The sequence below is a fragment of the Pavona decussata genome, unplaced genomic scaffold (assembly GCF_977016875.1).
Source record: "Pavona decussata unplaced genomic scaffold, jaPavDecu1.1 SCAFFOLD_61, whole genome shotgun sequence".
In the NCBI taxonomy this organism is placed as follows: Eukaryota; Metazoa; Cnidaria; class Anthozoa; order Scleractinia; family Agariciidae; genus Pavona; species Pavona decussata.
The window spans coordinates 2,298,709-2,323,658 of record NW_028145482.1 but is presented as its reverse complement, the minus strand read 5'-3'; the positions used below and the strand labels follow the sequence as shown (position 1 = coordinate 2,323,658).

Sequence of the window (24,950 nt, the reverse complement as noted above, 5' to 3'; positions counted from 1 at the left end):
GTCGCGCAGGCTGCACCGTTATCGCTTGTACTTTGTTGTCTTTTTTTCTGTCACACGGAGAGGGGGAAATTTACCACTGTCTTCCTCCATCAGCATGTTTGATTCAAGAATAGGCCGGTTCGGGAGGAGATATGTACAGGGGAGAAACATGATTTGATTGAACAACACGCTTCAGAGGATTTCTTTCCTTGTTGCCACTGGCACTATACCGCCTAATTTCAAAGTAGCACCCTCTTCTATACAAGTTAAGAAGCTGGCAAGCTATTGTCGTTGTCCCGTATAAAATGGTAGTTATATTAAAAAGTAATATTCTCTTAGAATGGAGCTAAAACGAGGAAATATCTAGTCCTTTCATTTTTCTGAAAAACATGTTTGGCTGATCACAGAATTGGCCACTCTGAGGATTCGCTCTGACGAAGGGATAACGCCTCGAAACGTTAGCAATCGAATCTTTTTTCGGTGGCCAATTTACTTTAAGTTGTTAACTCTGTTGATAAACCAAACATTCGTTTCCAATCTCCAGCGACGCAGCACCGCAGTTTGTTTAGAAACTAATCCCCTTTTGGAATAAATGTGATGGAATATGTGGTGAATAAATGAGAATGATGTATTATTCAGCAATTACGCAGGCAAACTCGGAAAAAGAAATTCCTAGTGCCCCTATCAGGAGTCGAACCTAAGACCTTCCGATTACTAGTTCGGATGCTCTACCACTGAGCTACAGGAGACTCGTGGGAGCTAAGGCCATTGACTTTAGGAGCTAAGGCCATTAAACTAGGTTAATGGCTTTAGCTCGCACGAGTCTCCTGTAGCTCAGTGGTAGAGCATCCAAACTAGTAAGCGGAAGGTCTTAGGTTCGACTCCTGATAGGAGCACTCGGATATTTTTCCAAGTATGCTTGTGTCACTTACTGAATAATACATTATTCTTATTAACCCCCTTTTCTTTACAGAAAACACTAATGTCGGTTTTCATAAGTGATTCAGTTATTAATGCATATAGGTTTCGTTCTGTTTGTTGCAGATGTTGTCACAACCAAGCAAAGTTTTACCTCAAAGAACAAGTGTTTTAGTTATGTCCTTCACTAAACGTTTGAAAGATAGCGTCAAGTCAATACTGGATAACTTCATCGAAATTGTGAACTCGTCAAAGGTACATACGTTGTCAAATTAATAGATTCTTCCTATTTCAGAAAAGAAGGGAAGTAACACAATGGAGCAACTGGACCGCCGCAAAACGAAAACCTCTTGCTTATATTTAGGGGTGAGACCGCCAAATACTATGAGTTTTTTTTAGGGGTATGGTTACCCCAACCAATCTAATATGGAGGATAAGTAGTATAGTATGCACAGTTTACGCCTTTTACGCCTGTCAAACCCTTCTATTGCTTAATTGTAACACGTTGGTAAGCCTAAAATAGAACATGACATCATCTATTATAACTGATGTTTCCACAGCATGTGAATGACAATAGCCTATGACGTCATCGACGTTACTGAGATTCCCTCGCGAAAAAGGGGCGTGAACGGTGCATACTACACTACTGGAATATGTGTCTGGAAAACAGTTCAGAAAGAACATGTCGATATTGGAGATTAGGGGGAAATTACAAGTATGAAATTTTAGACATTTTGGTCAAGTAGAATCTCCTGGTGGTCTACATACACGCGCATATGCGTAATTTAAATACTACTACATTGCCGACCCCAGAGTTCTACTACTACTACTACCACCACCACCACCACCACCACCACTACTACTACTACTCAGGGGCACCCAACGGATCGTTTCGGTAAATTATCTGTTCGGAAGGCCCTTTAATCCCCTACAATTTTCTGAAGGGAATTTTCACTTCGAACTTTCGTGATATGGGAAATTTAAGGCCTAGTGTTTTCGGATTGACAAAAATGTCGTTTCGGGTACCGAAAAAAGGTCAGCTAAGATTTTCGGAAAGGAAATAAGACCTAAGGTTTTCGGGAAATGAACAAAAATGTCCCAGTAGTTTCGAAAAGACTGAAGTTCCCCTGGAATGACCGAACAGATAAAAATATTATAGCGCAGCCTAAAATGGACCTATAGAGCTTAAAGGCCCTCCAGATAGCCTAAAATAGCGTTTGAAAGCATCTGAGAGAAAACTGTCGTTGGGTGCCCCTGACTACTACTACTACTACTACTACTACTACTACTACTACTACTACTACTACTACTACTACTACTACTACTACTACTACTACTACTACTACTACTACTACTACTACTACTACTACTACTACTACTACTACTACTACTACTACTACTACTACTACTACTACTACTACGACTAAGTCCCACAGCACACTATGTATGTTCTCACAGTATAATAAATTGTTGCAATTGACTAAGCGTGTTGTTCTTAAAGGTGGAACGTGAAACTCAAGTACCCAGGTTAACACAATCAATACAGAATGAATATGAAGGCAATATCAGAGCTGCCAATATAGTAAGTATTTAAGTACACTCCATGCCCTGTTTGTTTCCGTTGTATGTTAAACCGTTTTACGGATACAATAAAGGCATTTGTTCATTTGCGCAAACAGTAGACTGTATTTACTCCACTTCCAGCGTGTGTAATCGACTCTTGTCATGTATATTGATAAAGCCAGGTATACCAGTTTCTGGTCGCCGTTTCGATGTCAGCTTCAAATAAACGCAGGTTTTCAGATTGTTGCAAGGTGTTATGTAATTAATTAACCTCGTGCGACAACCTAGGTCGACAGACGAGGCTACCTAATACCGGGCTAACAAGGAGGGAGCGGCTGTCCATTACCCGGATATTATGGCTGTGCACATGCGTATAGTACTAGTCATACCACAAGGATGGTAGTGTGCTCATTGCAGTCTGGGTCTCATAAGGTCTCACGTGATTGGCTTTCGACTCTTCTAGAAAACGATGAAACAAACAACAGAACAATAACTCCCACCCTAAAATCAGTAGCAGCTGCTACACAATTAGACCAATTACAAGCTTACGAGAGTTGCTACACTACTGTGCAGTCTAGATAAGGTAGTACAATGTTAAGGCATGTACTGTTCTTCGCATATAGCGACAGTTCGCGTTGAAAATCGTTTGACCGTCTTTTCTTTTCGTTTGTCTTTACAGTGCGACGTGCCTTACCGTGGCCACCCAACAAACTTTTTTTACAAGTTAGCCAATCAGGATATCTTCCTCCTTGTTCATAAAATACAAAACGACATGTTTTCAATAATTCGTTGTTGCGTCACTTGCCTGTTGGACTTTGCAAGGAGGCGTGACCGTTAATGAAATTCGCGTATCCTGATTGGCCAACTTGTAAAAGAAGTTTGTTGGGTGGTCACGGTAAGGCACGGCGCACTGTAACTCCGAAGGACTGGTTTCAAAATTACATTTCCGTGATTTGGCCCACCTTAACAGTCGCTTGCTTAGTGACCTGGCCTTTGAAAGGGAGCGAGAGCTTACTGGAGTTGACTGTTTTGAAATATGTCCGCTGTGTTTGTCCATGCGGACATGCTGCATGCCTGAGTCGCCTTAATTCATCGCTCTTTTGTAGGTCAGAGCAGGGGAATCACTGATGAAGCTGGTATCAGACATGAAGGAGTTTCTCATCTTGAATGACTTTGCATCAGTTAATACCAGCATCATTGAACGAAGCAATGCTCTACAGGAAATCATCAACCAAACAGATCAACAACTTTTAACTCTCAAACAAGAACTAGCTGTTTATTTGTTTGAACTGGAACAATCATACTACTCCTCTAGCTACAGATAGTGCATGATGCAGTGAAATGAAATATATTTTTATTAACAGCATCAATTTTAAGTAAAAGCAAATTTTAATGCTGGCTTTTTATTCAGCTACAGATAGTGCATGATGCAGCGAAATGAGATACGTTCTTATTCTGCTTTTTTAATGGCGCCAATTTCAAATAGCAGCGAATTTTAATGGTGGGTTCTTTCAGTTCAGCTACAGATAGAGTATGCAGCGAAATGAAGTATGTTTTTATTCTGCTTTTTTTAACAGCGTCAATTTTAGATAGTAGCAAACTTTAATAGTAACTCATAGTGGCTTTTTAATCATGCAACGGCCTGACTTTAAGGAGCTTCGTCAACTGCACCAAAAAAAAAAAAAAGAAATTGTTGTTTCGACCCAAACAAGTCATAATGACTAAATGAGGAAGTGGACGGTTACATTGCGAAACGAGGCCCTATGCGCCACCTTGGCACCAGGGGACAAGTAAAAGTAACATTGCGAAACGTGTCAGTACCGAAAGAGTCACATTTGATAACACTGAAATCACTTCTTCATGAATTCAGTTATTTTCTTCATCTTCTTGTTGGGTGAAGATTGTTTGACGCGTTTTCGTTTGGGAGAGTTGCTTTTTGCTTCTTCGTCAGAGCCTTGAAAAGGAGAAGAACAAAAAGTTAGCCCAAGATTTTGTAAAATACCGTACTTCCACCATTTTAATTGAAGAATACAGTTCTGTTAAAAAAAAAAACCCAATAAAAAAAAGTAGAAAATGAAGGAAGGAAAATGTGAATGTGACATTTGAAGTTGGTTTATTACCAAGTAGAAGAAACGCTGGAGTTAAAATTTACGTTGGCTGTTTAGGATGGAAAGGACAAAAGGGGAAATACATGTAGGCCAATGGATGAAAAGCAAAAGAGCCCAAGACGCCAAAGAAAAGCACATCACCATATGTTGGAAAACGGGAGGGTGACGCGGCGCTCCTCATTAATTACTCTCTCTAGTCTCAGTTCGAGCGTGAAAGAGGCCTCGAGGAGGCCACGGAAAGAGAAAAATCATGATGTACCTTGATCAGTAGCACCACCATAATGGTTTGTTCTGGCCCTCTTCATCCTTGCAATGTTGGTTTCCTTGGCCTGTTGATGATCCACAATTGGCTTAGGGTAGTCTTTACCTATAACACATCCCGCCGCTCGCTGGACGCTAACAGGGGCATTCCATGGTTCGTAGATGTATTTTGGTGGGTATTTCTTTAGAACTGGTATATATTTCCTAGAGACAAAAATAACATTTGACACTGTTGACTTACGCGACGCACTGGTCACTGCAAATCACAACAAATGAAAATAACCCTTTAAACCACAAGTTAGAGTGGGCCAATATGGACATTGAAATGTGCGATATCATCGATACCGGGATTTCCGAGAAAATATTCCAGAAATATTGGTTGTTGCAATAGAGTGTTTTCACATGACGTTACGGCGGCCATGTTGGTGTCCCAAAACAAAGAAATGGCGGCCATGTTGGTGTCCCAAAATAAACCTCTGGGAATTGAACTCTATTTTTATACAAATACTTTCTTTTGTTTCAGTAAACCAATATGGCCGGTAGTCACGCGAATGAAAACACTCTATACATTTGAAATCAATACTGTTCACGTGACCTCATGAAACCAGAGATGGTGTGAAATTGAGAATTTTTTGCAATTCTAAATATTTCAGCCTCGTCTTCTATATTTCCTGTTTGTGATTTGCCATTATTCATTCTCCACTCGTTCGTCGCCTGACGCCACAATATCGATATCGAATGGACAAAACTGGCAAATATCGATTATTAGTATATACCACACAAGTGAATAGTGCTTTTCGCGCGCGCTGATTGGCTAGCTCGGAGGTGATTAGCCAAGTACTATTCACCTACGAGCAACCGAAGAGAAACAAGATGGCTTCCCGTTTCGCCACGGTCACTTAAGAGGAAAATATTTCGATAAAAAAGACGGCTATTACAAAAAATACAAAGATGGCAAGAAAGTTTGGTTTGACGGCATTGCATAGTAAGTTATTTATTCTTTCAAACCTCATATTCTAAGGCGAAAAATAAAATACAATACATTGTTCACGAAAACTGTCGAACACTATAATTACAACGTAACAATGAAACATCTTATGTCTTGCGGCATGGTTCAACAACAAGACAAATTTTACACAACAATTGAAAAAAAGACACCTAGCAACTGAACCAGTGCGTCCAGAAGTTTTATTTGTCCGCAAGAAAGCGAGACGAAACTTTCTACAGTAAGAAATCGCATACCGCGAGGCACGCGAGATTTTAAAATTTCCCACCGTTTGTCGGTATATTGTCAAAAATAAAGTAAAGTTTGGTCCACTTCTTACTCAGCTTGTATGATATATACTAAAACAATTATTCAACTCAGTGTCGGTGAATAGCTCACTATTCACCTCCACTTTGGTGAATAATTGTTAAATATCGTAATTGTATCGGATCGATTTGAATAACTTATATCGGCCCTGCCTTAGTCTGAAATGCCGTGACAACTGTCACCAGCGCCTAGCTGTTCAAAGCCCGATTAAGCTAATCCTGGATTAACGAGAACTTTGGTTCGAGTTTGATCACTAAACAATAAAGATTTTTGTAAAAAGATTTTGTCCCTCATCTTTGACTTTGACTTTTCGTTACCATTGGCTTAAAATTAGACTTTAAAAATATTTTTTAACGACCGCACTGAAAACCTCGGTTATCTTTTAATCGTAGATTAGCTTTAATCGGATTTTGAACAACCGGGCCCAGAATTCAAACCAAAGACATGCAGCCGAAGAGAAGCGTGACACAACTACGAAGCGCGGGAAAACAGGCAAAAATCAAGTCATGAATGGGTTTGGGTTTGGCTTTGCCCCTGATTGGGATAAGCTCAGGTTTTGTAATGCGCTTTTGAGTATTTTTATAGATAAAAGCGCAACATAAGTATTAAATATTAAATATTATTATTATTAACATGTTTGGAGTCTAACTTGATGTAATCTCCATTAGGATCGGTTTTCTTGCCAAACGCCACAGGGCTGTAAACTCGAAAGTAAGCATGGAAAAAGGCACTTGCGGACAGCCACATCCAGTTACCAGCGTTTAAACTCCAGTCGTGATCAAGAAGAAACTTTTCAAACACCTTGAAGGAAAGGATAACAAACATGTACTCTGTTATTAGTCTTTAATGTCGAGGTTTTTGACCAGTGCCTTCGCCAAGGTAAGGGGAACCCTTTCACTGAAGGGTTGCTGAAAGCGTAACCAACAAGGGATAGTCTAAACTGACCAAAAAACAAAACTAGAGTAACAGGGCTTGAAGACTAACCAAAAACAAAACTATAGCTATCCACGAATAAAAGATGACAGTAACCTCGCATTCGACTCTTTAACGAGTTACCTCAAAGCCTGAGCATAATCTAACCTCATAAACAGACACCAAACAATACCAACAGAACATAATCTTTTCTTTGAACTCTGAAAACGACATGGACACGAATCGTTGAAATGTCAAACAGTGTTACTTGCAAAAAGTCGTTCATGTATAAGGACCTTATAAGGTTTAGGTAGTTGTTGGCGGGGAGAACTACAAGATCTGAACACACCTCACAGTCAGAGAGACTAAGAGACTAAGAGTAAACGCAAGGCATGATGAGACGGCAGAGGCTATAAAGATGATAGCCCGTGGAACAGGCGTTATTATTTTTTGCAATTTCCAGGCGAACGGAGGCAAGCGCGAGTGGCGCGCGTTTGCCCCCCTTCCGTCACGCGTAACTCGCGCTCCGCGCTTTGCCTCCGCTTGCCTGAAAAACGCAAAAAAAAAACAAAAAAACACCTGTTCTGCAGGCTATGGAAATAGCTGTTACCCTACCTTGCTCATAAAACCAGAACCAAAGTAATCACATAGGCCTGGTTAATCACAACAGACAAACAACGCAATAAGCCAATTAAATCGGAACTCGAAACGAAAACATGCCACCGGAGTCAAGCGTGGGAAAACGCAAACAGTGCACAGTGTGACAAATGCCCGTTAAGGTAGCTATAGACCATGTCTATTTTTGAAAACAGCAGAACGTATAATCTGATTTATTAGAATGTCTTTCTCGAGGTTTTTTTTAAAACCAGTTTGAGAGCTGAGCAAACGGAAAACCAACGGAAAGAAGTGCAGTTTCTTTCCTACTTTGATGAATGTTGCAGTCGAAACAGTTTGTTTTACCTTCAAACCTTCCTCCCAGTTGATCCACAAGTCTCCCCGGGTCAAGAAGCATGCAACAGCGTGACGAGCCAAGTGGTGTATCCAGCCCTCCCTCCTCAGTTGGGTCATGATAGCATCAATAAAGGGATAACCAGTCCGTGCCTGCAAATGAAGAGGAGGGTGGAGTGGCAGGGGACTGATCAACTTAACCAATAGTTTCTATTGGCACCAATGCTGAAAGTCTGATCCCAAACAGGGGGTTTAATGTACAGGATGTATGTACAGACACAGGTGTGGTTTTCAGCCATTTTGGTCAAGACAAGTTTGTATAGTAAGATCAAGGTTGGAGATATTTTTTTTACTAGTCTAAACAAAGGTGTACATTTCGTTTGAAAAGGGCAGGATTTTTGAGTTAGATGTAAAATAGGGAATAAAACTAAGGTCATCTCTTTTGGTCTGAGTTCTAGGTTAGAACCATCAGTGGCACAATTCCAAGAAGTACCTTCCGTCTGGGAAGGAGTGTGAATGCATACCTCAGTCCATGCTTGGAGAAACTCTTGATTGTTGTCCCATGGGACTGGCAAGCAGACAGGGTTGCCCTCCATCTTGTTAAAGTTTGGAGTTGCATATGCTGCAGCGAAGTAAAATTCCCGCCACAACAGCTGTCCATGTAGTGAAACTGGGGGCTGTGAATGTTTTTTGGCCTAAAAATATGCAGCAATTAGACAACATGTTAGTAGAGATTAGAGGACTTTCATTTTCATTGATTCATTGGTTGGTTGGGTGGGTGAATGAGTAAATGACTCAAACAGAGAAATGGACCGACAGACAGAGATAGACAGACACACAGAGGAATAGACAGACAGGCAAAAAACATTAAACCAGACACCAAAAGAGCACCTCTTTTAAACCACTAACAAGTTAAGACATTTCATATAATTTTAAAGACTTCTTTTATTTTAACAATAACTAGCTGTTTTGCAGTAGAAGAAGATTTGAGCCTGTATATAATCTAAAAATTCTAAGCAAAGCTGTTTCCTCAGTTGTCCATAGATTCTGGTTGAAAGCGACTTAGTTATTAATAAAAAAATCATCTTCCATCTAAAATATTATTCTGTCATCTTGCCGTGTACAGTATTCAACCAATGTGGCTTTTTATGCCCACAAAGCAAAGATAATAAAATGAATTCAACTTAATTGTACAACTAAAATGTGGGTTGTATGAGTTTCGTGCTGGTAACAAACCATCCCTGTTGCCTCATTCATGCAACTCTGTATTTTAAAACTTTTGTTTGCATCACCCCAAACCAAACTTTAATAACAGCACTTCTATAACTTCTAAAGGGTTCATCCAAGGGATACATGAATCAGATCAAGATTCTCTTTTCAGTACAAAAACTTGAACTAATATCATTAAAAAGTGTCAGCTTTTTATGTCATTCCTTGTTTTGTTTTCATCATTTCACTGTAGAAAGAAACACATACCACTACAAATCAAATGTAGGTCAAGTTGAATAAGTGGCACTGGTATCACTATGACAACTCTCTGTACATGTAAACTTACCCTTGAGTACACATCAGATAATCTGTGATAAAACAGTCTGGCTGAGAGGCAGCCAAACATCACATATGGACTGAGTACAGTGGTGCTGGGTTGGATGGAGTTAGGAGCTGTCTGGGGCTTTTCAAACTTCCTGACCCAGTCCTGACAACACACACACAAAAAAAAACCTTTTCAGAAATAAGTAATTCACAAAATCTCTTCGTTGAAGTGTTGGCCTGTGCTACTCCATATCTCACTGGAAATTTTGAAATGGTAATTTTTTAGATGAAGAGAAAACCAGAGTACCCAGAGAAATCCTTTCCAAACAAAGGACGAAAACAGTAACAACAGACTCATCCCATGAATGTCCCAGAATCCAGGCATTGAATTGGGGCCAAATTTGTGGGAGGCAGCAACCTGGCCTTTCTAAGGGGAGGGAGAAAAGGGAAGGGAGGGAGGGGGAGAAGGAGAAGAGGAGAACAAGCCTTTTCTTCTGTTTTCCCTTCTTTTACCCTTCCCCACCTCCCACTCCACCCGCCCCGAAAAGCCTGATACTCAGGTTAGGGAGGCAGGTGCCCTTACCACTGTGCTATTCCTGCTCTGCTAAGCTTTCTTGGTGGAATATTCTGTGCCTCATTTGTTTTAACATGAAGTGAATTGCATGCAATGATTTATCTTTAAATGCGGTCATCCTGCAAGGTGGTAAGCTAAAGAAATGCCAGGGAATACAATGTACATGCCTTAATCCTACAGGAGGGATAAGGAACTATCATCTCAATGATTCGTTTGGGAACTGCATATTGGAAACAAATTACTGTTGTTTTAATGTTCAATGTTTATAACCCAGCACCTCTTTTTCCATGTGCTCTTCTAGTCTTCTGAGAGCTTCAGTTTCACCTCCTGGAAATATAACACTGCTTGATTCCTCAGGTGTTTCAATTCCAAGCTCCTCAAGGGTGGGCACACGGTAACTCTTATCTTCATCATCACTCACTGGAGTAGAGCAACCATCAAAGGTTTTCTTATCTACAGTGGAAAAAGGCTTCAAGGGAGGCCCCATTGACGACACAATAGAACAAAGCTTCTTGTAAGTTAAAGGAGCTGTGCCACCATTCTTTTCAATAATCCTGAAATGGGTGCAATTATATAAAAGAGACAAATATTTATAAGTAATCTTTGAACTGTCTGTCAATTGATGGGCATCATGTTCTGTATAATGCAATTCTCTCTAGTATGGAGACTTTTTATTTTCACTTCATGCAACAAAAAGGAAAGAATAATACTAATTTTATCACTTACCTGTCTAAGTCATACAGTGAATGGCAAATTTTTGTTTGCACGTCAATCCCATCCTTAGAAGCAAGCTCAGCAATCTTTGAGTCCCTTGCTTGTCCATCAGGCTCATGATCAAACTCAAATGTCAATTTTGTAATTTTCCATTTTTTGAACAGTCTTGGTAATTCTAATTCAGGCTTCCCTTGAATGACAAATAACCTGTATAAATACAAAATTAAGGCAATTTACATATATGCTAAACAGATAATGATTAAATAGAAGAAAAGATCCTCACAGTTAGTCATTTGCAAAAAGAAAACCTGAAAAAAATTTTTCAGGCTTTCACTTCGCAACTGCTTAAGTTGTGTACTAACTGCAAAGATCTTTCTTCTATTTAATGTTTCATCTGCAGTTAAAAATATATGTTTCATTGAACAGATGATGAATATCCATACTCGCCACAGGGGAGGGATTTTTTTCTTAGATCCCAGTCCCCTCTGGAAATTCCAATTGAAGGTCTGAGAGCATAACCGACTTATGTCGAATTTTAGCGCAGCTTTCGATTTCGCACGGATTTGTACGAATTTTGGCTCTCCCTGCTTTGGAAAACATTTCGCAGTTTTACAATCGTGGACAAAACTCCTTGAGAAAACCAAACACGAACAGAACAAAAACCACTTGCTTACTTCTCCCTCCCACCCCCTCCCCCTATGCAATGACAACCGAACACAGACAGCCAAAAAACCACTCACTTACTGTTTCTCCCTTCATAATTCTACCACAGTTACTTCTCCCTCCCCCCCTCCCCCTTATGCAATGTTGATGTGGGAAGTGATGCTTGCCAGGAAACTGTTCGTGACCCAAAAGACAACATTGAGTCAGGGGGAGGGGGAGGGGGATTTGGTAGTTTGCTTGTCTACAAGTGAACGCGCTTGGAAGGCAAATTTTTTTATAGGTTTTGTCCATGGCAGACTCGTTTTCCAAATTATCGGTAGGCTAAAAGTTTCCACTGTCCACGAGCCGTGTTTAGCCGCACCAGTTGTTGTTTCTATAAGTAACGTTTGAGATGATATCATGGTTTGCTTTTGCGGGTTGTAACAAGCCCAAAATAGATCAAGGCAGTCGGGATAAATAACTTGCGTATCGTACTGGCTAGTTGGTTTCGCTTTTGTTTGGTGAAGTTTGTAAACGCACGACATCTATGGATCTTTTGAAAAGTTATGAAATTGACGAATGCAGTTTACAGGAACTGGTGGAAATGTTGTTCAAAGAATCCCTCCTTGGTAGTCATGACTGTGCCGTGGCGAAATTTTTCAATTCGATTATCAAATCCCGCGGGAGCATCAGAGACAAATCCCGCCATGTGCAAGGTGTTTTGCAAGCCTTAGTTGTGGTTTGCCAGGCTTGAAATTCGGTATGTAACGATTAACTTGACAATTTCAAGGCAATGATTCATTAAAAGTACGATTAACATAGATTTTCAACGGTTAACACCGACTGCTCTTAAAAATAATAGATAGTCTTTACCTTTTAATAGAACTGCCGTTAATCGTTGTTAATCGTTGAAATGGCTACATGTCTTCCTGTTAATCGTGTAGAATGCTAGTAGTTTGCGTTATCAAGAGTGATATGTCGACAAACGGGACAAAGCTGGATTTTACGCCAGGAAATGGACACATTTTCTCTTGGAGAACGTAACTGTTTACATTTCGGACATTCCTGTCACGTACGTAGTAGTTTGTAACAGAATCAAATAAAAGCGTGACAGCATTCTTTTCGTTGCTCCCGCGGAAAACACCGCTTTCGTGAGCCGTGTTTCAAAGACAACGAGTGTATATTGAATACAAGTATTTAATCCCCAGTGCATTGTCCTTTTGGTCATCCAGTGTCTATAATGTTACCGATATATCTTTACAAGATGGTAAAATTTCTCAATGGCATTAACACGAAACACAAAGCCGCGTGAAAAAAATACTGGACAATGGTTTTCAATCGAATTGCAGTTCACATGCAACAGTTTGGACTAATCCGAGCTACATTGAAAAACGGACTGAAATTCGACATAAGTCGGTTATGCTCCCAGCCCTTCAATTGAATATATGAATATTATATTCATATATTCATTTGGTCAACCCCGTAGGGAATAGCTCATAATATTGAATATATGAATGTTATATTCATATATTCATTTGGTCAACCCCGTAGGGAATAGCTCATAATTTGATTTAAATTTTTGGTCTTTGAGACCCCTCCACCCATCCCCTGGAATTTTCATTCTGACTGGGTTGGGGGGTGGGGTGGTGGGAAATGGACATTTTGAGAAAGCCTCGGGCCAATTTAACAAAGCGTTTACACGTGTAAGGACTTTGTTATTACACGCTCATGCTGAAAACGACTCCAAGAAATACTGCAAAAGACAGAGACAGAGGCATGTGGAGCCCAGTACAAAAGAAGAAAGAAACGTTGATTGCATAATTTAGTGGCTTGGAATGACTAGGAAATCTTTTTTGACAGACCCCTGCAGTTCAGTGTAACAATGCTGCTGTGCCGAAATTTTGTACAACGTCATATTTTTACTCAGTAAAATAACTATTTACTATTTTACTCACCTAGATCCTATTTTCTTCAAGCTGTTGTCCAAGTCGTTGAGCGATTGAATCAGAAATCGCCAACGATTGAATCCCATGTTCCCATGTTTGACGTATTCTGGGTCGATAAAATAAACCGGCCTGAGAGTTACGCTTTCCTCACACGCTTCTTTAAGAGACTGGTTGTCGTGAAGTCGTAGGCCTTTTCGAAACCAGTGAATGGTGTTATGAACTCGAGATCGAGATGTTCTCGCGGCCATTTTTAACCGTGGTTACATAACACCAATGAAAGGCAATGAAAACTTTCAGACCGTTTGACAGTTTAGTGAGATTTACATGATATACTCGAATGACTGCTGCTCTATCGCGGGCGTTGAAAAATCAAGAAAAACAAAAATGGCCGTCCGAGAGAAAGGTGCGGATATTAATGTTCTTGAAAAACGAATATCAGACCTTGAAAGACGAATTCTGACTAGTGAAGAAGATGTCCACAACCTTAAGGATTCATCGGTAATTATACTGATTAGTATTTTGGTGGGATCGTGCCTTTTTGGGGAAATTATTTGCCTGTAACTTTTAATAACTCAGAGGTGACTAATGAAATCAGTGCATTACAAATCGATATTCTCGATAATCGTGAATAATCGATATAAATTTCTTTCTTTCAGTGCTTAGGAACCTTAAACAGTGTACAGAAAAGCCTTGATAGAATCGGAACCAAGTACACAAGAATAGCAGCTGTCTGGAAGCAGGGTATTCATATGCGTAAACTGTACTTTGTTTTGATTTGAGTAACCAATTCAGTTCAGCTTTTTAAGTCGTCAGCCTAAAATCAACCACTGAAACTGGATGTTTCGAAAACGAAGACCCCAAAAGTGAAGACCGAAGACCTAAGACCTCCTCATCGAAAACGAAGACCCCTGATCGAAAACGAAGACCCCCTGATCGAAAACGAAGACCCCCTCATCGAAAATGAAGACCCCCTCGTCGAAAACGAAGACCCCCTCATCGAAAACGAAGACCCTTTTTTGATCGAAAACAAAGACCCCCTGATCGAAAACGAAGACCCTTTGATCGAAAACGAAGACCCCCTGATCGAAAACGAAGACCCTTTCGCCTCAGCTCAGACCTAAAGACAAATTCTGTCAAGTGCCCTTGTCAGTATTGACATACACAAGACAGCATTTGTATTAAACTGCGATTTAGGGGAAAATTAGGTATCATTACAAATCCTGGGAGGGATACTCGTGTTCGTTTACCTAAAACATGGAATCCGGAATCCGGAAACCGGAATCCGGAATCCGGAATCTGGAATAAAAAAAAAAACAAAAATGAAAATTCGTCGACATGAAAATTTCAACGAAGGTTAAAGTCACTTGGGAAACAGTTTTTATAGCTCTTGAAAAATTATAATATCAGTCAGGAGCCCAGTGAAATTTTCAGAAGTTTGCCTAAGTGTTAGTATTCTAAGACAGTCCCTTTAAAGCGTAAAACTTTAAAACACACCAAAACGACACCTATCTATTTTTATAAATTCAAATAAACGGAATCCGTAAATCAGGAAAGACTTTCTTTTCTTTCTATTTTTCTTTTTCTGTGCAACTTGCCGTATGCTGATTGGCTTGTGAGTAGGGGATTTTCGTTCTTTCGGAAAAGCTAGGGGAGAGGGATGTGTACGATTGGTGGTGTTTTGACAGGCACAGTAGGCAAATTAGCGCATTCACAATGGTGACGATGGAAAAATACTTTTACACATGTCATAACATTGTGACTAACGTATATTACGGCTCAACAAATTGTTTGGGCATAAGGGTGGGAATGGGGCTTAAAATATTTAGACTTATTACCTCTAAATCAAAATCAATAGATCTACCGGCTTCCAAGGTATCTAGAATTAGAGGATATAAAATAATTTGTTATCTACAGCCTGCTATTGTGATTACTAAATTATGGGAAATCGTTCACAGGCTCCCGAAGTTCTTACTGTATTTCAAAAAAGGCCATCGACATAAAACGTTTCCTTTGTACCCGCAGCTCGACACTCTTTTGTAAAAAGGTGCATAAATGAATACATGCATACATGATTGAACGTACGAATGTATGCCGGCAGGCATGACAGAACCACGACCGAGTGAATGAGTGAGCGAAGGAACAAAGGGAATGAAAGAACGAACGGACGGACGGATGAGTTGATAAATGAATAAATAACTTTGCCTGCTGTCTATCCAGGGGCCCGTTTCTCGAAAGTTCCGGTAACTTATTGGGCCCGAAATCAAATATTCAAATGAAAATCTAAAGAATAAAAGTGCGGGTCGTAGCTAACAAACCAGTCCATTTTGTTTTGTTAACTGATAGTTTTGTCATATTATCTGCAAAACTATTGAAACCTCGACCTTGAATGTAAACAACAACAGCTTTCCGGGCCAGTTAATTATCGGGACTTTCGAGAAACGGGCCCCAGGGTCGGTGCCAATTCAAAGCTTTTTTTTTTTTAAGATGAAATCTAAGCCACCCCAATACGGATTTGTTTCAAGACTTTTTATATTATTATGCAAAGACAATGAGTCTTGCGAAGAGTTGATGAGTGATAAACGCAACACTGACTCTTTTCTCTAGTTATGTTTCATTGTCTATCTAAGTGCTATGGCAGGAGGAAACGTTATCGAGCAGGAAGAGGTGTGGGGGTATTTAAGGGTACGTTTGAAGATTGGGAACCTTTATTCCAAATGAGTGGCTCAACTGCCTAAGCAATTGAAATCTAAGGGAAACTTTTGAAAATTTCACTGGGCTCCTGACTGATATTACAATTTTCCAAAAGCTATAAAAACTGTTTCCCAAGTGACTTTAACCTTCGTTGAAATTTTCATGTCAATGAATTTCATTTTGTTTTTTCTTTTATTCCGGATTCCGGATTCCGGATTCCGTGTTTTAGGTAAACGAACACGAGTATCCCTCCCAAGATTTGTAATGATACCTAATTTTGCCCTAAATCGCAGTTTAATACAAATGCTGTCTTGTGTATGTCAATACTGACAAAGGTACTTGACAGAATTTGTCTTTAGGTCTGAGCTGAGGCGAAAGGGTCTTCGTTTTCGATCAGGGGGTCTTCGTTTTCGATCAGGGGGTCTTTGTTTTCGATCAAAGGGTCTTCGTTTTCGATGAGGGGGTCTTCGTTTTCGATGAGGGGGTCTTCGTTTTCGATCAGGGGTCTTCGTTTTCGATGAGGGGGTCTTAGGTCTTCGGTCTTCGCTTTTGGGGTCTTCGTTTTCGAAACATCCACTGAAACTACCACACTGTGACAGATTTCCTCTAGCTACCATAATGCCTATAACAGATAAGGTGACAAATGCTTGAAAATGCGACCAGAAACCGTAATAATAAATATAGATATTTTGAAAAACCTTATGTTTTGGATTTTGGGAAAATATGAGGTTAAAATATCCATGGCAAGTTGTTTCTATCCTGGGGATTTAGAGATCTGTATCGGAGACTAAGAGTTTTGTTCAGTATCAAGAAGACTCCAGGATAATCTAGGAGAGTTGGCACATTCACAACAGAGATGATCATGGGGAACCAAACCAACGTGCCATACGAAGTGTCTGTGTTAAATTTGTGTCAACGCAAAACCTACATATTGTTCTGGTGAAAAAGCTTGTACCTTTTTGTGCTGTTTGGGTACAGTACACCATGTGGTTGTTTTGTGCTAACCACAAATTCTGATGAAACAAACAAATCCACATACTTTGCTTTTGAAAAATTGTGAGAAAATGTACAAATTTCTCCTTGTTAACTCTGTCATTGTTTTTCTCCAATCAGTGAAAGAGCTGGAGACATTTCTGTCTCCTGAGTTCTTAGAAAAAGCCTCACTTTCTGATGATGCTAAAGCAGACATAATTATTGCAGGTAAGAGAGGAATTTATTTACTGTTTTGGATTCAGAACATTAACAATTGACATGTAGTCTCTTTAATTTTTGTGAATGATGTGATTTATGATTTATTAGTCATCACAGTTACGATTTTGAAATACTGCCACACGTAGGTGAAAACCAACTGAGATCCTGTGCAGAGCAGCTTCGGCAAGTGGAAGATTTGAAAAAAGTAGTAACCACAGATCCTCTTAAAGGTTTGTGATATTTTTAATACACGATAATACCACTTGTATCACCGTGTAGAAAATTCAAGAGTCCCTTATTATCCATTTATCAACCACAGTGCAAGCCATTTCTTTGGTGATACAGGCCACCAACACTACATGTACCTCCATATGCTGTTACTTCAGCATGAAGCAAAAAGTAGTATGATTTTGCAGGCTTGTAGATGAAATGCCAACAGTTCACATGATTACCCACAGTATTTTGTTAGTTTGCTTTATGGTTTCGCAGTTGCTAGCCATTAACCTTAAGTTAAGAGGCAATTTGGAGCAAAGTTCATTGTCTGAGGAAACAACACAACTGTGGAGTTAAGGAAGCTGTTTCTCAAAATTTGGAAAATGTTTTCAGGCCTGGGAGGTATTTTTCAAATCTGTTTTCTTTAGTTTGGTGATGTGTTTCTTGACATTGTTTCAACATTTTAGCTTTCAAAATTATGAAAAGTTGAATTTCTGATAATGAACTTTATGCATGTAAAATGTTTTTTTGGGTCAGAAATGTTTTTGGGATTTTGAGACTCACACTGCCGACCTTCATATCTTGGTTACATGGTATTTTAGATTGTTTATTGGCTGTAATGTGATTGGGTTTAACTTTTTGTATATTTTTCACAACAGATTTACCAACTTGGTCTGCCAAATTACAACCACTGGTGGAACTTCATATCCAGCAAAAGGTTTTGAATATTAATTTTTTTGTTGAGTGCATAGAGGTGTATATGTTTCCTTCATCTTGCTAAAAGATAAATTTTGATAGATGTAATTTTCAGTCAGTGACACAGGCATACTTAAAAAAAACCCATTATTTTCTTTGAATTATCTTTTGTCTCTTCAATTGTCTTACATTCTTATGTACATGTGAGGTCCATATATTTATTTTTATTGTAATATCCATAAGACACTTACTAGAATAAGAATTCACCATTCATGCCAATTTTCTTGGACTGAGTTTCTGCTTCTCTTGTTTGCTCTTTTTTGGGGCGAGGGGAGGGTGGGGCAAGGGCTCATTGCTGAGAGTCAAGCCTACAGTAGGCCATTTCCGAGTTGCTTTGAACCTCACTATGAAACCTGGGCTTTATGCATAGTTTTGATCGTGATGAAAATTAGTTTTCATTCATAATGCAAACAAAACTAATTTCCAGATGAAAAGCTTTGCAGTTAGCTTCACTTTGGTAATGAGGTTCATTGTAACTTAGAAATGACCTGATTTCTTGCCTTTTAATATTAAATGTTCTAATTATTGTTCTCCCTAGTATGCTGAATTTACATACATGTATGTCTGATATTTGTTCCATGAAGTGATTATACTTATGTTTGGTTCATTCTCAGGAAGAATTCAGTACAGCCAATGAGAGATTGTATAATCTTTTAACAGCCTACAACAACATTGTATCCTTTCAATTAACCAAACCATGGCCGGGTTGTTGGAAAGCTGATTAACGCTAATCCATTATTAAAAGTTAATCAAGGCTTTCATCATCGTTGGTTAAAATGGGTTTAAAGTCTAATTTCAAGCTAAAGGTAAAGAAAAGCCCAAGTCAAAACTGAGGGCCGAAAATTTTTTGGAAGAATCTTTATTGATTAGCAATAATATTAAACTTGAGTCAAAGTTTGCATTAATCCAGGATTAGCTGAATCGGGCTTTGAACAACTGGGCCCATAGCCCCATGCTTTTTTCTGTATCCACTTCTGTGAAAATCCCATGGAAAAGGCTACGTTTTCCTTCCTTCCTTCCTGGAGTCGCAATTTATGCCATTTTGTTTCCTATCTTTTATTTTGTTCACAAAGGATGCCAAGTGCTTCTTTCAGTGAGATTTTCTCGAAAATAATGGCAAAATGAGCACAGAATATGCAAAGCAATGTTAAGGGAACAGATTTTAGGCCAATGACCAAAACTGAAAAATGGCCTTAAATGTGACACAGAAGGGTTAATTGAATGCTTTTTGATCTTCAGTGGTTTGATAAACTGAACCATCAGTACATACCATGTGTGCATCCATATCCGGTCAATGATATCCGTGCAAATGTTGCAAATAAACCAATCCATAGTTAATAAAATGCAATGGTTATAATACTTGACAAACGTCTTTGTTAAAAGTTTTTGTTAGCACTTTTGTCCTTGATCGTGAACCGACCACTGAACAGAACACAATAAATCTTGAAACGTGCTGGAACAACTGACCAATAGAAACGTTCCTGTTAAGATATTCAACTGTGGTGTGGACGTTAAAACAAAGGATTGTGCGCGGTTGCAGCCCTTCCAACATAAATTGCAGCACAATTGTTTTCATGGCAAGGTTTCATAACCAGTTTCTCAATTAACTATGACTAACCTAAATGCTCCATATATTTCCTTAATATCATTTTATAGATAAATCTTCTATCTAAACAGTTTGTTCAGTGGGACAATACACTGACTCAGATTGAACAAGCCGTGGAAGTCAAACCAGCTGATTAGCAGAAAATTATTTAACAAATGTAGAAAATATTCAAGTGCTTGCTGTAAGGCCATTTGTTAGGATTTGTGTTTGACATTTAATGTAAGAATAAATGGTGTATATTATACATGTAAAGGCTGCTTGTTACTTGAGTTCAAATTTCCAAAACTGAAGAAACCAAACCTATGTCCGTATACACGTATCAGTAATGCCCCAATTACTGAGAATGAAGATTCCATGTGAGTTGAACCCAGTTGTCCTTGCTCTCGTTAGGAGATGTGAAAGGGAAGGATGCATAACAATCTTCCTTTTCCTGCAAAACTAAAGATATCGATATCATAGGTGGAAGTAGCTGGAGAGGCTGTGGCTTCCCTTTTGTTTGAGAATTGTCAGATTGTATTAAAAAAAATATCAGATATTGCAAGAAAGTGGCATTTATGTTCTTTTTCTTTGCAGACCAGAAGCTAATCACTAATGCATCAGTCAATTCCAGCCGTGCCCATCCCCCCCCCCCCCCTCCGCCGGGCAATAGTAGGGCATTTTCCCACACTGTCCATCCCGGCGGATGGGCATTAGCCTTCCACCCAATTACCCCAGGGCATTTGACCATCTCACTTTTTTCACCCTACAGTATTGTCGCTTCTTTAATGACAGATTCATCGGCAAATACAGTAAGTTTCTTTTTGAATCTTGGAATCGACTGATGCCTAAATTTGGCGAGCACTCAATGGGTTTGCTATCCTTGTGCGTTATTTTATAGTTCTGCAGACTGTGAAAACTGTTACACCTCGCAGTTATTGTTAAAGAATATTCCGTAGCAATCCACCGGCAATGCCACAAACTTCGCCAAACGCGGAAAATGGTCCGATAATCCGATAATGCAAGTTCCCAAAGAACGATGCTGCTTTATACAAAATATAGGGGGAAAAGTAATTCGCCCAAAGAAACGCATTTTTTTTCGCGCAGCCAGTGTCTTATTTTTTTCCCAATCAATTGCTTTCATTCTCCAACTGCATCGGTGAAAAAAATTTCTGGTTACGGACCAGGAACATTGTGAAATTCTGTTATAATAAACGGTCCAAGCGGCGCGACGACTATATCTAAAAGATGCACAGTGCTTAATCCATCGTCGCTCTACAGAGTTTCAAGTTTCCCCCGCGAATGGTTTACCAAGCGAATTACGAAAACTGAACAACGCCTGATTGTTGGGTGATCATGATCGAACCGCATCTTCAACTTATTTTTCTCGGAAATTTTGCTTCATGAGGCGAGAAAGTTGAGTGGATAATGTTGTTATCACGATTTCGTTCCACCAGCTTGCAATAAAAGCCTGATTCTACGTACAGTGGACAACAAAAATCCGCGAAAAAGCTTTAGTATTTTGGTGCTTGAAGCAGAATTTGGCGGGAAAGGGCGGGAAACAGTAGATTTCGCGCTTCTTATGTTGGCAACTGCCCTTGACCTTTGGTGAATGACTGAAGCATTGTGAAATCGCCACGAAGGCGCCACAGTGGCTGTTGATAAGAGCTTGAAGACAGAATATCCCAACTCCATTACTCACAGTGTACTCCGATCTGAATCGTAATCATGCCATTTGAGCAGGGATTGCTGATGTCGCCAAAGAAGACACCTCTTTGTGCGCGGTGCAAGCATCACGGAGTCCGGACGTCTTTGAAAGGCCATAAAAAATTTTGTCAGTGGAAAGATTGCCAGTGCCAAAAGTGTATTTTGATCAGTGAAAGAAGAAAAATCATGGCTGCACAAGTTGCTTTAAGAAGACGGATCGACGATCGAGTATTGGAAGAAAATACTGAAGCTGAATCAAGATCATCGAACGGCCAGGGAGGCAATCATACGCCTTCAACAGGTGGGTGATTTCTATACTGCGACTTTCGTTGTATTAAAATCATGTTAGCTGACTTAAATCTTTTCAGAAATCTCATCAAACCATAACCTTTTTAATCTAGCCCCGAACTGTTCAGATTATTAGATCGTTTATAAGTGTTTTACGAACAGTACTGGCTTAAAATGAAACGGGGGAAATAGAAATATAATATTGCTACCATTAAGCAGCATGGATTTTTTCGGCCATCGCCGCTAATGTAAACAAGCTTTCGAAAAATAACGGTGGCATGGCCTGTATAAAGTCCTTTTTTATAATATCAGAAACCCTCTCGAGTTTTTGAAAACAAGCACAAACTTACAAACATGCAGAAACATGGTACCATTGTAACCAGCTGTCTCAAAACAATGATTTCGTAGGTTTCGCAGGAACAACTTTAATTTACAATTTCCTTTGCTTTCAGCCTTTTCCAGCCATGATATGTCTTGAAAAAGTTACGCAAACTCAACATAGCTCTTGTCTGACACAATAGGGCCATTTATACGCGAGAAAATAAGACGCGTCTTATTTTAACCCGCATATAAAATGGCCCTAATATGCGACTCGAAGGCGGCTCATTGCTTTGGAAGAAAAATGTACCACGATAGCTTACAGTCATTCTAGTGATGCTCTATAAGCCAAAGTCGCGGTGCACCAAACGGGAACACTTAAGCCAAACATGTTAAATGTCTCCAGTATTCTCAGATCATTTTGTGGCATTTTAAGGGTATATTTGTATAAACTAATACAGCAATTGCAGAAAGTTTTAGGAAACTGTAAGCTTATGCTGTTGAGCTGTTCCCCGAATTTACGAGGCTGTTGTTGGCTTTATGGTCAGTTACTGTACCTTATTTCGCATTTTTAAAGGCATATTTGCCCCTACGAAAACGAAAGGAATTAGCTTTTCAGTGTTAAAACCTTTCTTTAGGTTTTCTTTCAAAACTACATCCGAATTTCCGAGGCGAAAATCTCACGAACAGATACCCTCTGAAATGAACCATAATTTTTGGGTGATATATTTAGCAAACGGTAGAGTACAGTTTACTCAAGATCAATATATCGAAGGCAGAATAAAAAAAGGGGTTTTAAAAGGAACCCAAGAAATGACAATGGTTCATCGGTACAGCCAAGAGAGTTCCAAGGTGTTGTGTACGTGTTGGGAAAACTTAAACACCAGTTACTATGTTTGTAAGAAGATCTGCGGCACGCACCTGTAGCTAACGAACCAATAAGCAACAAATTGTAAACAAATAATATCGACAGAGTTCAAACTCTCGAATCCCTACGGCAATATAAAATAGGACTCACGTCTGAGAGATGAGACACGCCGAACGTTTTTCCCGTGTTTTATGCTCCTGTGTTTAATTTGTTACATTCTGGTATTTCTTATTCAGAGTAGAGCGTTGTTTGTTTTCGTTTGCAACGTTGTAATGTTAGCCATTTTAGTCATGCCTATTGGCGACTTGCATTTTCAAAATTTTAAATTGTAACTTTTTAGTTTTTTACTTTAGTTATTTGCTCATGGTATTATGGTATCAAATCACGGCATCGTCTCCTGTTTTAAATTGTAACTTCTTTTGCCTCAGGGTCATTTTCTGCAACACGCTGAAGAAGACAGGCCGTGCCTTTAAAAATTTTGGAATCAATATATTTCCCTAACCATGAAAATCAGCCTTGCTCTTTTTTTGGTAAAACTTGTTTACTTCATATTTTCTCAGAAGCTCAAAAAGGTTTCTGAAATTATCAATAAGTCAAATATCTCACAAGCACTGATTCATTATAATTTGAAAATAAAATAAACAAACACTTGAAAACATATTGTGATTTCTTTCAGATGAATCCAGTTCAAGCCCATTTTTGTCACCTATGAGTTCCCCAGACCTCCCTGGACCGTCAGCCACTCGTCCTTATCACAGATCCCTACCCGACCCCAACAGAATAGCCAGAAGTTCATGGCTGCTGACCAGGTTGTTCCCAGACTTCTCTCAAATCTTCCTCCACACATTGCTGGAGACACGTGACTTCGACCTGCTGTCAACACTGGAGACTTTGGTTGACCTATTACAAAATGGAACCCTAGCTCCCTGCCGAGGGGTGGCTCCATCCATCAGCTATTATCCAGGTATTCATAATGTCTTCAAACAGGAGTTTTAGCATGTATAGATTTCAAAGCTCGGTGCCTTTTTCATTACCAAAAGACCTTCGAAAGTCACGTGCCAAAAGCCTTCCGTCAAACAAGCACGGCACGGTACCTTATATGGGATTTGCCTTCAGCGAACGCCTTAGGCATTATCAAAGATAGCTATGAACTTAAGCCGAAGACACCAAAATATATGGGATTCTGAGTACTGGGGTAAGAGGGGGGAGGGGAGGTTACAAATCCCATTTCCAGTTCCCAGCCCAAAATTTTGCTCACATTCCAGCCTCCTGCTCAAATCTTGCTCCAGATCTCCGAGTGCCCAAATTCAATGTTCAAACCCCATTTCCAGTGCGTCAAATCCCACTTTCCTAATGAAAAAAGGGGAAATCCCAGTTCCCATTTAACCGCTCCTGTACCCTCAATATCGAGCTGCCATTTTGAATTTCCCAGGTCACATAGTAAGATCGAACGACCTCTAAAGTTACAGTAACTTTTATACGTTGTTCTTTCTTTGAACAGGTGTCCCGGCCACTGAGTACATTCAGCCGTGGAGTGCTGACCGAGCAGCGGCTCAAGCACTGGTATCTCTTTCAAAACAGAACATAACCAACAAGCAATTCTGAAATTGATAGATTCTCTGCCTAGTAGTCCATCAGTAAATTTGACTTCAAACAAGAACAAACTATCAAGTGGAGTAGGACCTCAATAGCTCATTTTACCGTTGTGCTTAGTGACCTGGCCTTTGAGTGAAAGCGAGGCTGGAGTTGACTTTTCTTTTGATACAAACCTCGCTGCTTTCCATATGAAAATCAAGCTCTCATGCTAACTACTTTGTATTTATATATAAAAGAGAAATGGGGTTTGTGTTAAAAACAAAGTCAACTCTAACCTTGTTTCAACTCAAAGGACATGTTACCAAGCACACACTGTACATGTAAAATGGG

The 24,950-nt window shown here is 39.5% G+C and overlaps 4 protein-coding genes across 7 annotated transcripts; 3 read left to right on the top strand and 1 right to left on the bottom strand.

Annotated features, from left to right (window-relative positions):
- Positions 1 to 1,023: 1,023 nt before the first annotated feature.
- LOC146479052 (mediator of RNA polymerase II transcription subunit 22-like) lies at positions 1,024 to 3,785 on the top strand. The gene is made up of 3 exons (XM_085111318.1): positions 1,024 to 1,152; positions 2,399 to 2,479; positions 3,567 to 3,785. The coding sequence occupies exons 1-3, from the start codon at positions 1,024 to 1,026 to the stop codon at positions 3,783 to 3,785; spliced, it is 429 nt and encodes a 142-aa protein (XP_084967444.1).
- LOC146479051 (cryptochrome-1-like) lies at positions 3,709 to 13,721 on the bottom strand. Of its 4 annotated transcripts, none has more exons than XM_085111314.1 (9): positions 13,420 to 13,721; positions 10,835 to 11,029; positions 10,386 to 10,662; positions 9,557 to 9,697; positions 8,526 to 8,696; positions 8,014 to 8,154; positions 6,791 to 6,942; positions 4,828 to 5,033; positions 3,709 to 4,414 (listed from the first exon to the last, which is right to left on the bottom strand). In XM_085111314.1, exons 1-9 carry the CDS (start codon positions 13,656 to 13,658, stop codon positions 4,311 to 4,313), a joined length of 1,626 nt encoding a protein of 541 aa, XP_084967440.1. In that variant the 5' UTR covers positions 13,659 to 13,721; the 3' UTR covers positions 3,709 to 4,310. The 4 variants fall into 4 exon arrangements, 3 of the variants coding, with proteins under 3 accessions (XP_084967440.1, XP_084967438.1, XP_084967441.1); XM_085111312.1 differs by having other exon boundaries at positions 7,978 to 8,154; positions 13,420 to 13,678; XR_014865015.1 differs by lacking the exons at positions 3,709 to 4,414; positions 4,828 to 5,033 and adding exons at positions 5,595 to 6,190; positions 6,221 to 6,689 and having other exon boundaries at positions 6,775 to 6,942; positions 7,978 to 8,154; positions 13,420 to 13,678.
- Positions 13,722 to 13,754: 33 nt separating this feature from the next.
- Positions 13,755 to 20,119, top strand: LOC146479050 (dynactin subunit 3-like). Its single transcript, XM_085111317.1, has 7 exons — positions 13,755 to 13,908; positions 14,067 to 14,151; positions 17,215 to 17,301; positions 17,439 to 17,522; positions 18,165 to 18,223; positions 18,876 to 18,935; positions 19,918 to 20,119. The coding sequence occupies exons 1-7, from the start codon at positions 13,795 to 13,797 to the stop codon at positions 20,002 to 20,004; spliced, it is 576 nt and encodes a 191-aa protein (XP_084967443.1). The 5' UTR covers positions 13,755 to 13,794; the 3' UTR covers positions 20,005 to 20,119.
- A 1,222-nt stretch (positions 20,120 to 21,341) lies between these two features.
- LOC146479049 (uncharacterized) lies at positions 21,342 to 24,927 on the top strand. The gene is made up of 3 exons (XM_085111316.1): positions 21,342 to 21,851; positions 23,701 to 23,988; positions 24,526 to 24,927. The coding sequence occupies exons 1-3, from the start codon at positions 21,572 to 21,574 to the stop codon at positions 24,627 to 24,629; spliced, it is 672 nt and encodes a 223-aa protein (XP_084967442.1). The 5' UTR covers positions 21,342 to 21,571; the 3' UTR covers positions 24,630 to 24,927.
- The last annotated feature ends 23 nt before the right edge of the window (positions 24,928 to 24,950 follow it).

Coding starts and splice junctions, on each gene's coding strand:
- LOC146479052 (XM_085111318.1), top strand. CDS start 1,024: ATGTTGTCACAACCAAGCAAAGTTTTACCTCAAAGAACAAGTGTTTTA. Junction 1,153..2,398: donor AAATTGTGAACTCGTCAAAG/GTACATACGTTG, acceptor TTGTTCTTAAAG/GTGGAACGTGAAACTCAAGT. Junction 2,480..3,566: donor ATATCAGAGCTGCCAATATA/GTAAGTATTTAA, acceptor GCTCTTTTGTAG/GTCAGAGCAGGGGAATCACT.
- LOC146479051 (XM_085111312.1), bottom strand. CDS start 13,658: ATGGCCGCGAGAACATCTCGATCTCGAGTTCATAACACCATTCACTGG. Junction 9,698..10,385: donor AAGAGCACATGGAAAAAGAG/GTGCTGGGTTAT, acceptor GTGTGTTGTCAG/GACTGGGTCAGGAAGTTTGA. Junction 4,415..4,827: donor TGGTGGTGCTACTGATCAAG/GTACATCATGAT, acceptor CTCCTTTTCAAG/GCTCTGACGAAGAAGCAAAA.
- LOC146479050 (XM_085111317.1), top strand. CDS start 13,795: ATGGCCGTCCGAGAGAAAGGTGCGGATATTAATGTTCTTGAAAAACGA. Junction 13,909..14,066: donor ACAACCTTAAGGATTCATCG/GTAATTATACTG, acceptor TCTTTCTTTCAG/TGCTTAGGAACCTTAAACAG. Junction 18,224..18,875: donor AACTTCATATCCAGCAAAAG/GTTTTGAATATT, acceptor GTTCATTCTCAG/GAAGAATTCAGTACAGCCAA.
- LOC146479049 (XM_085111316.1), top strand. CDS start 21,572: ATGCCATTTGAGCAGGGATTGCTGATGTCGCCAAAGAAGACACCTCTT. Junction 21,852..23,700: donor CAATCATACGCCTTCAACAG/GTGGGTGATTTC, acceptor GATTTCTTTCAG/ATGAATCCAGTTCAAGCCCA. Junction 23,989..24,525: donor ATCCATCAGCTATTATCCAG/GTATTCATAATG, acceptor TTCTTTGAACAG/GTGTCCCGGCCACTGAGTAC.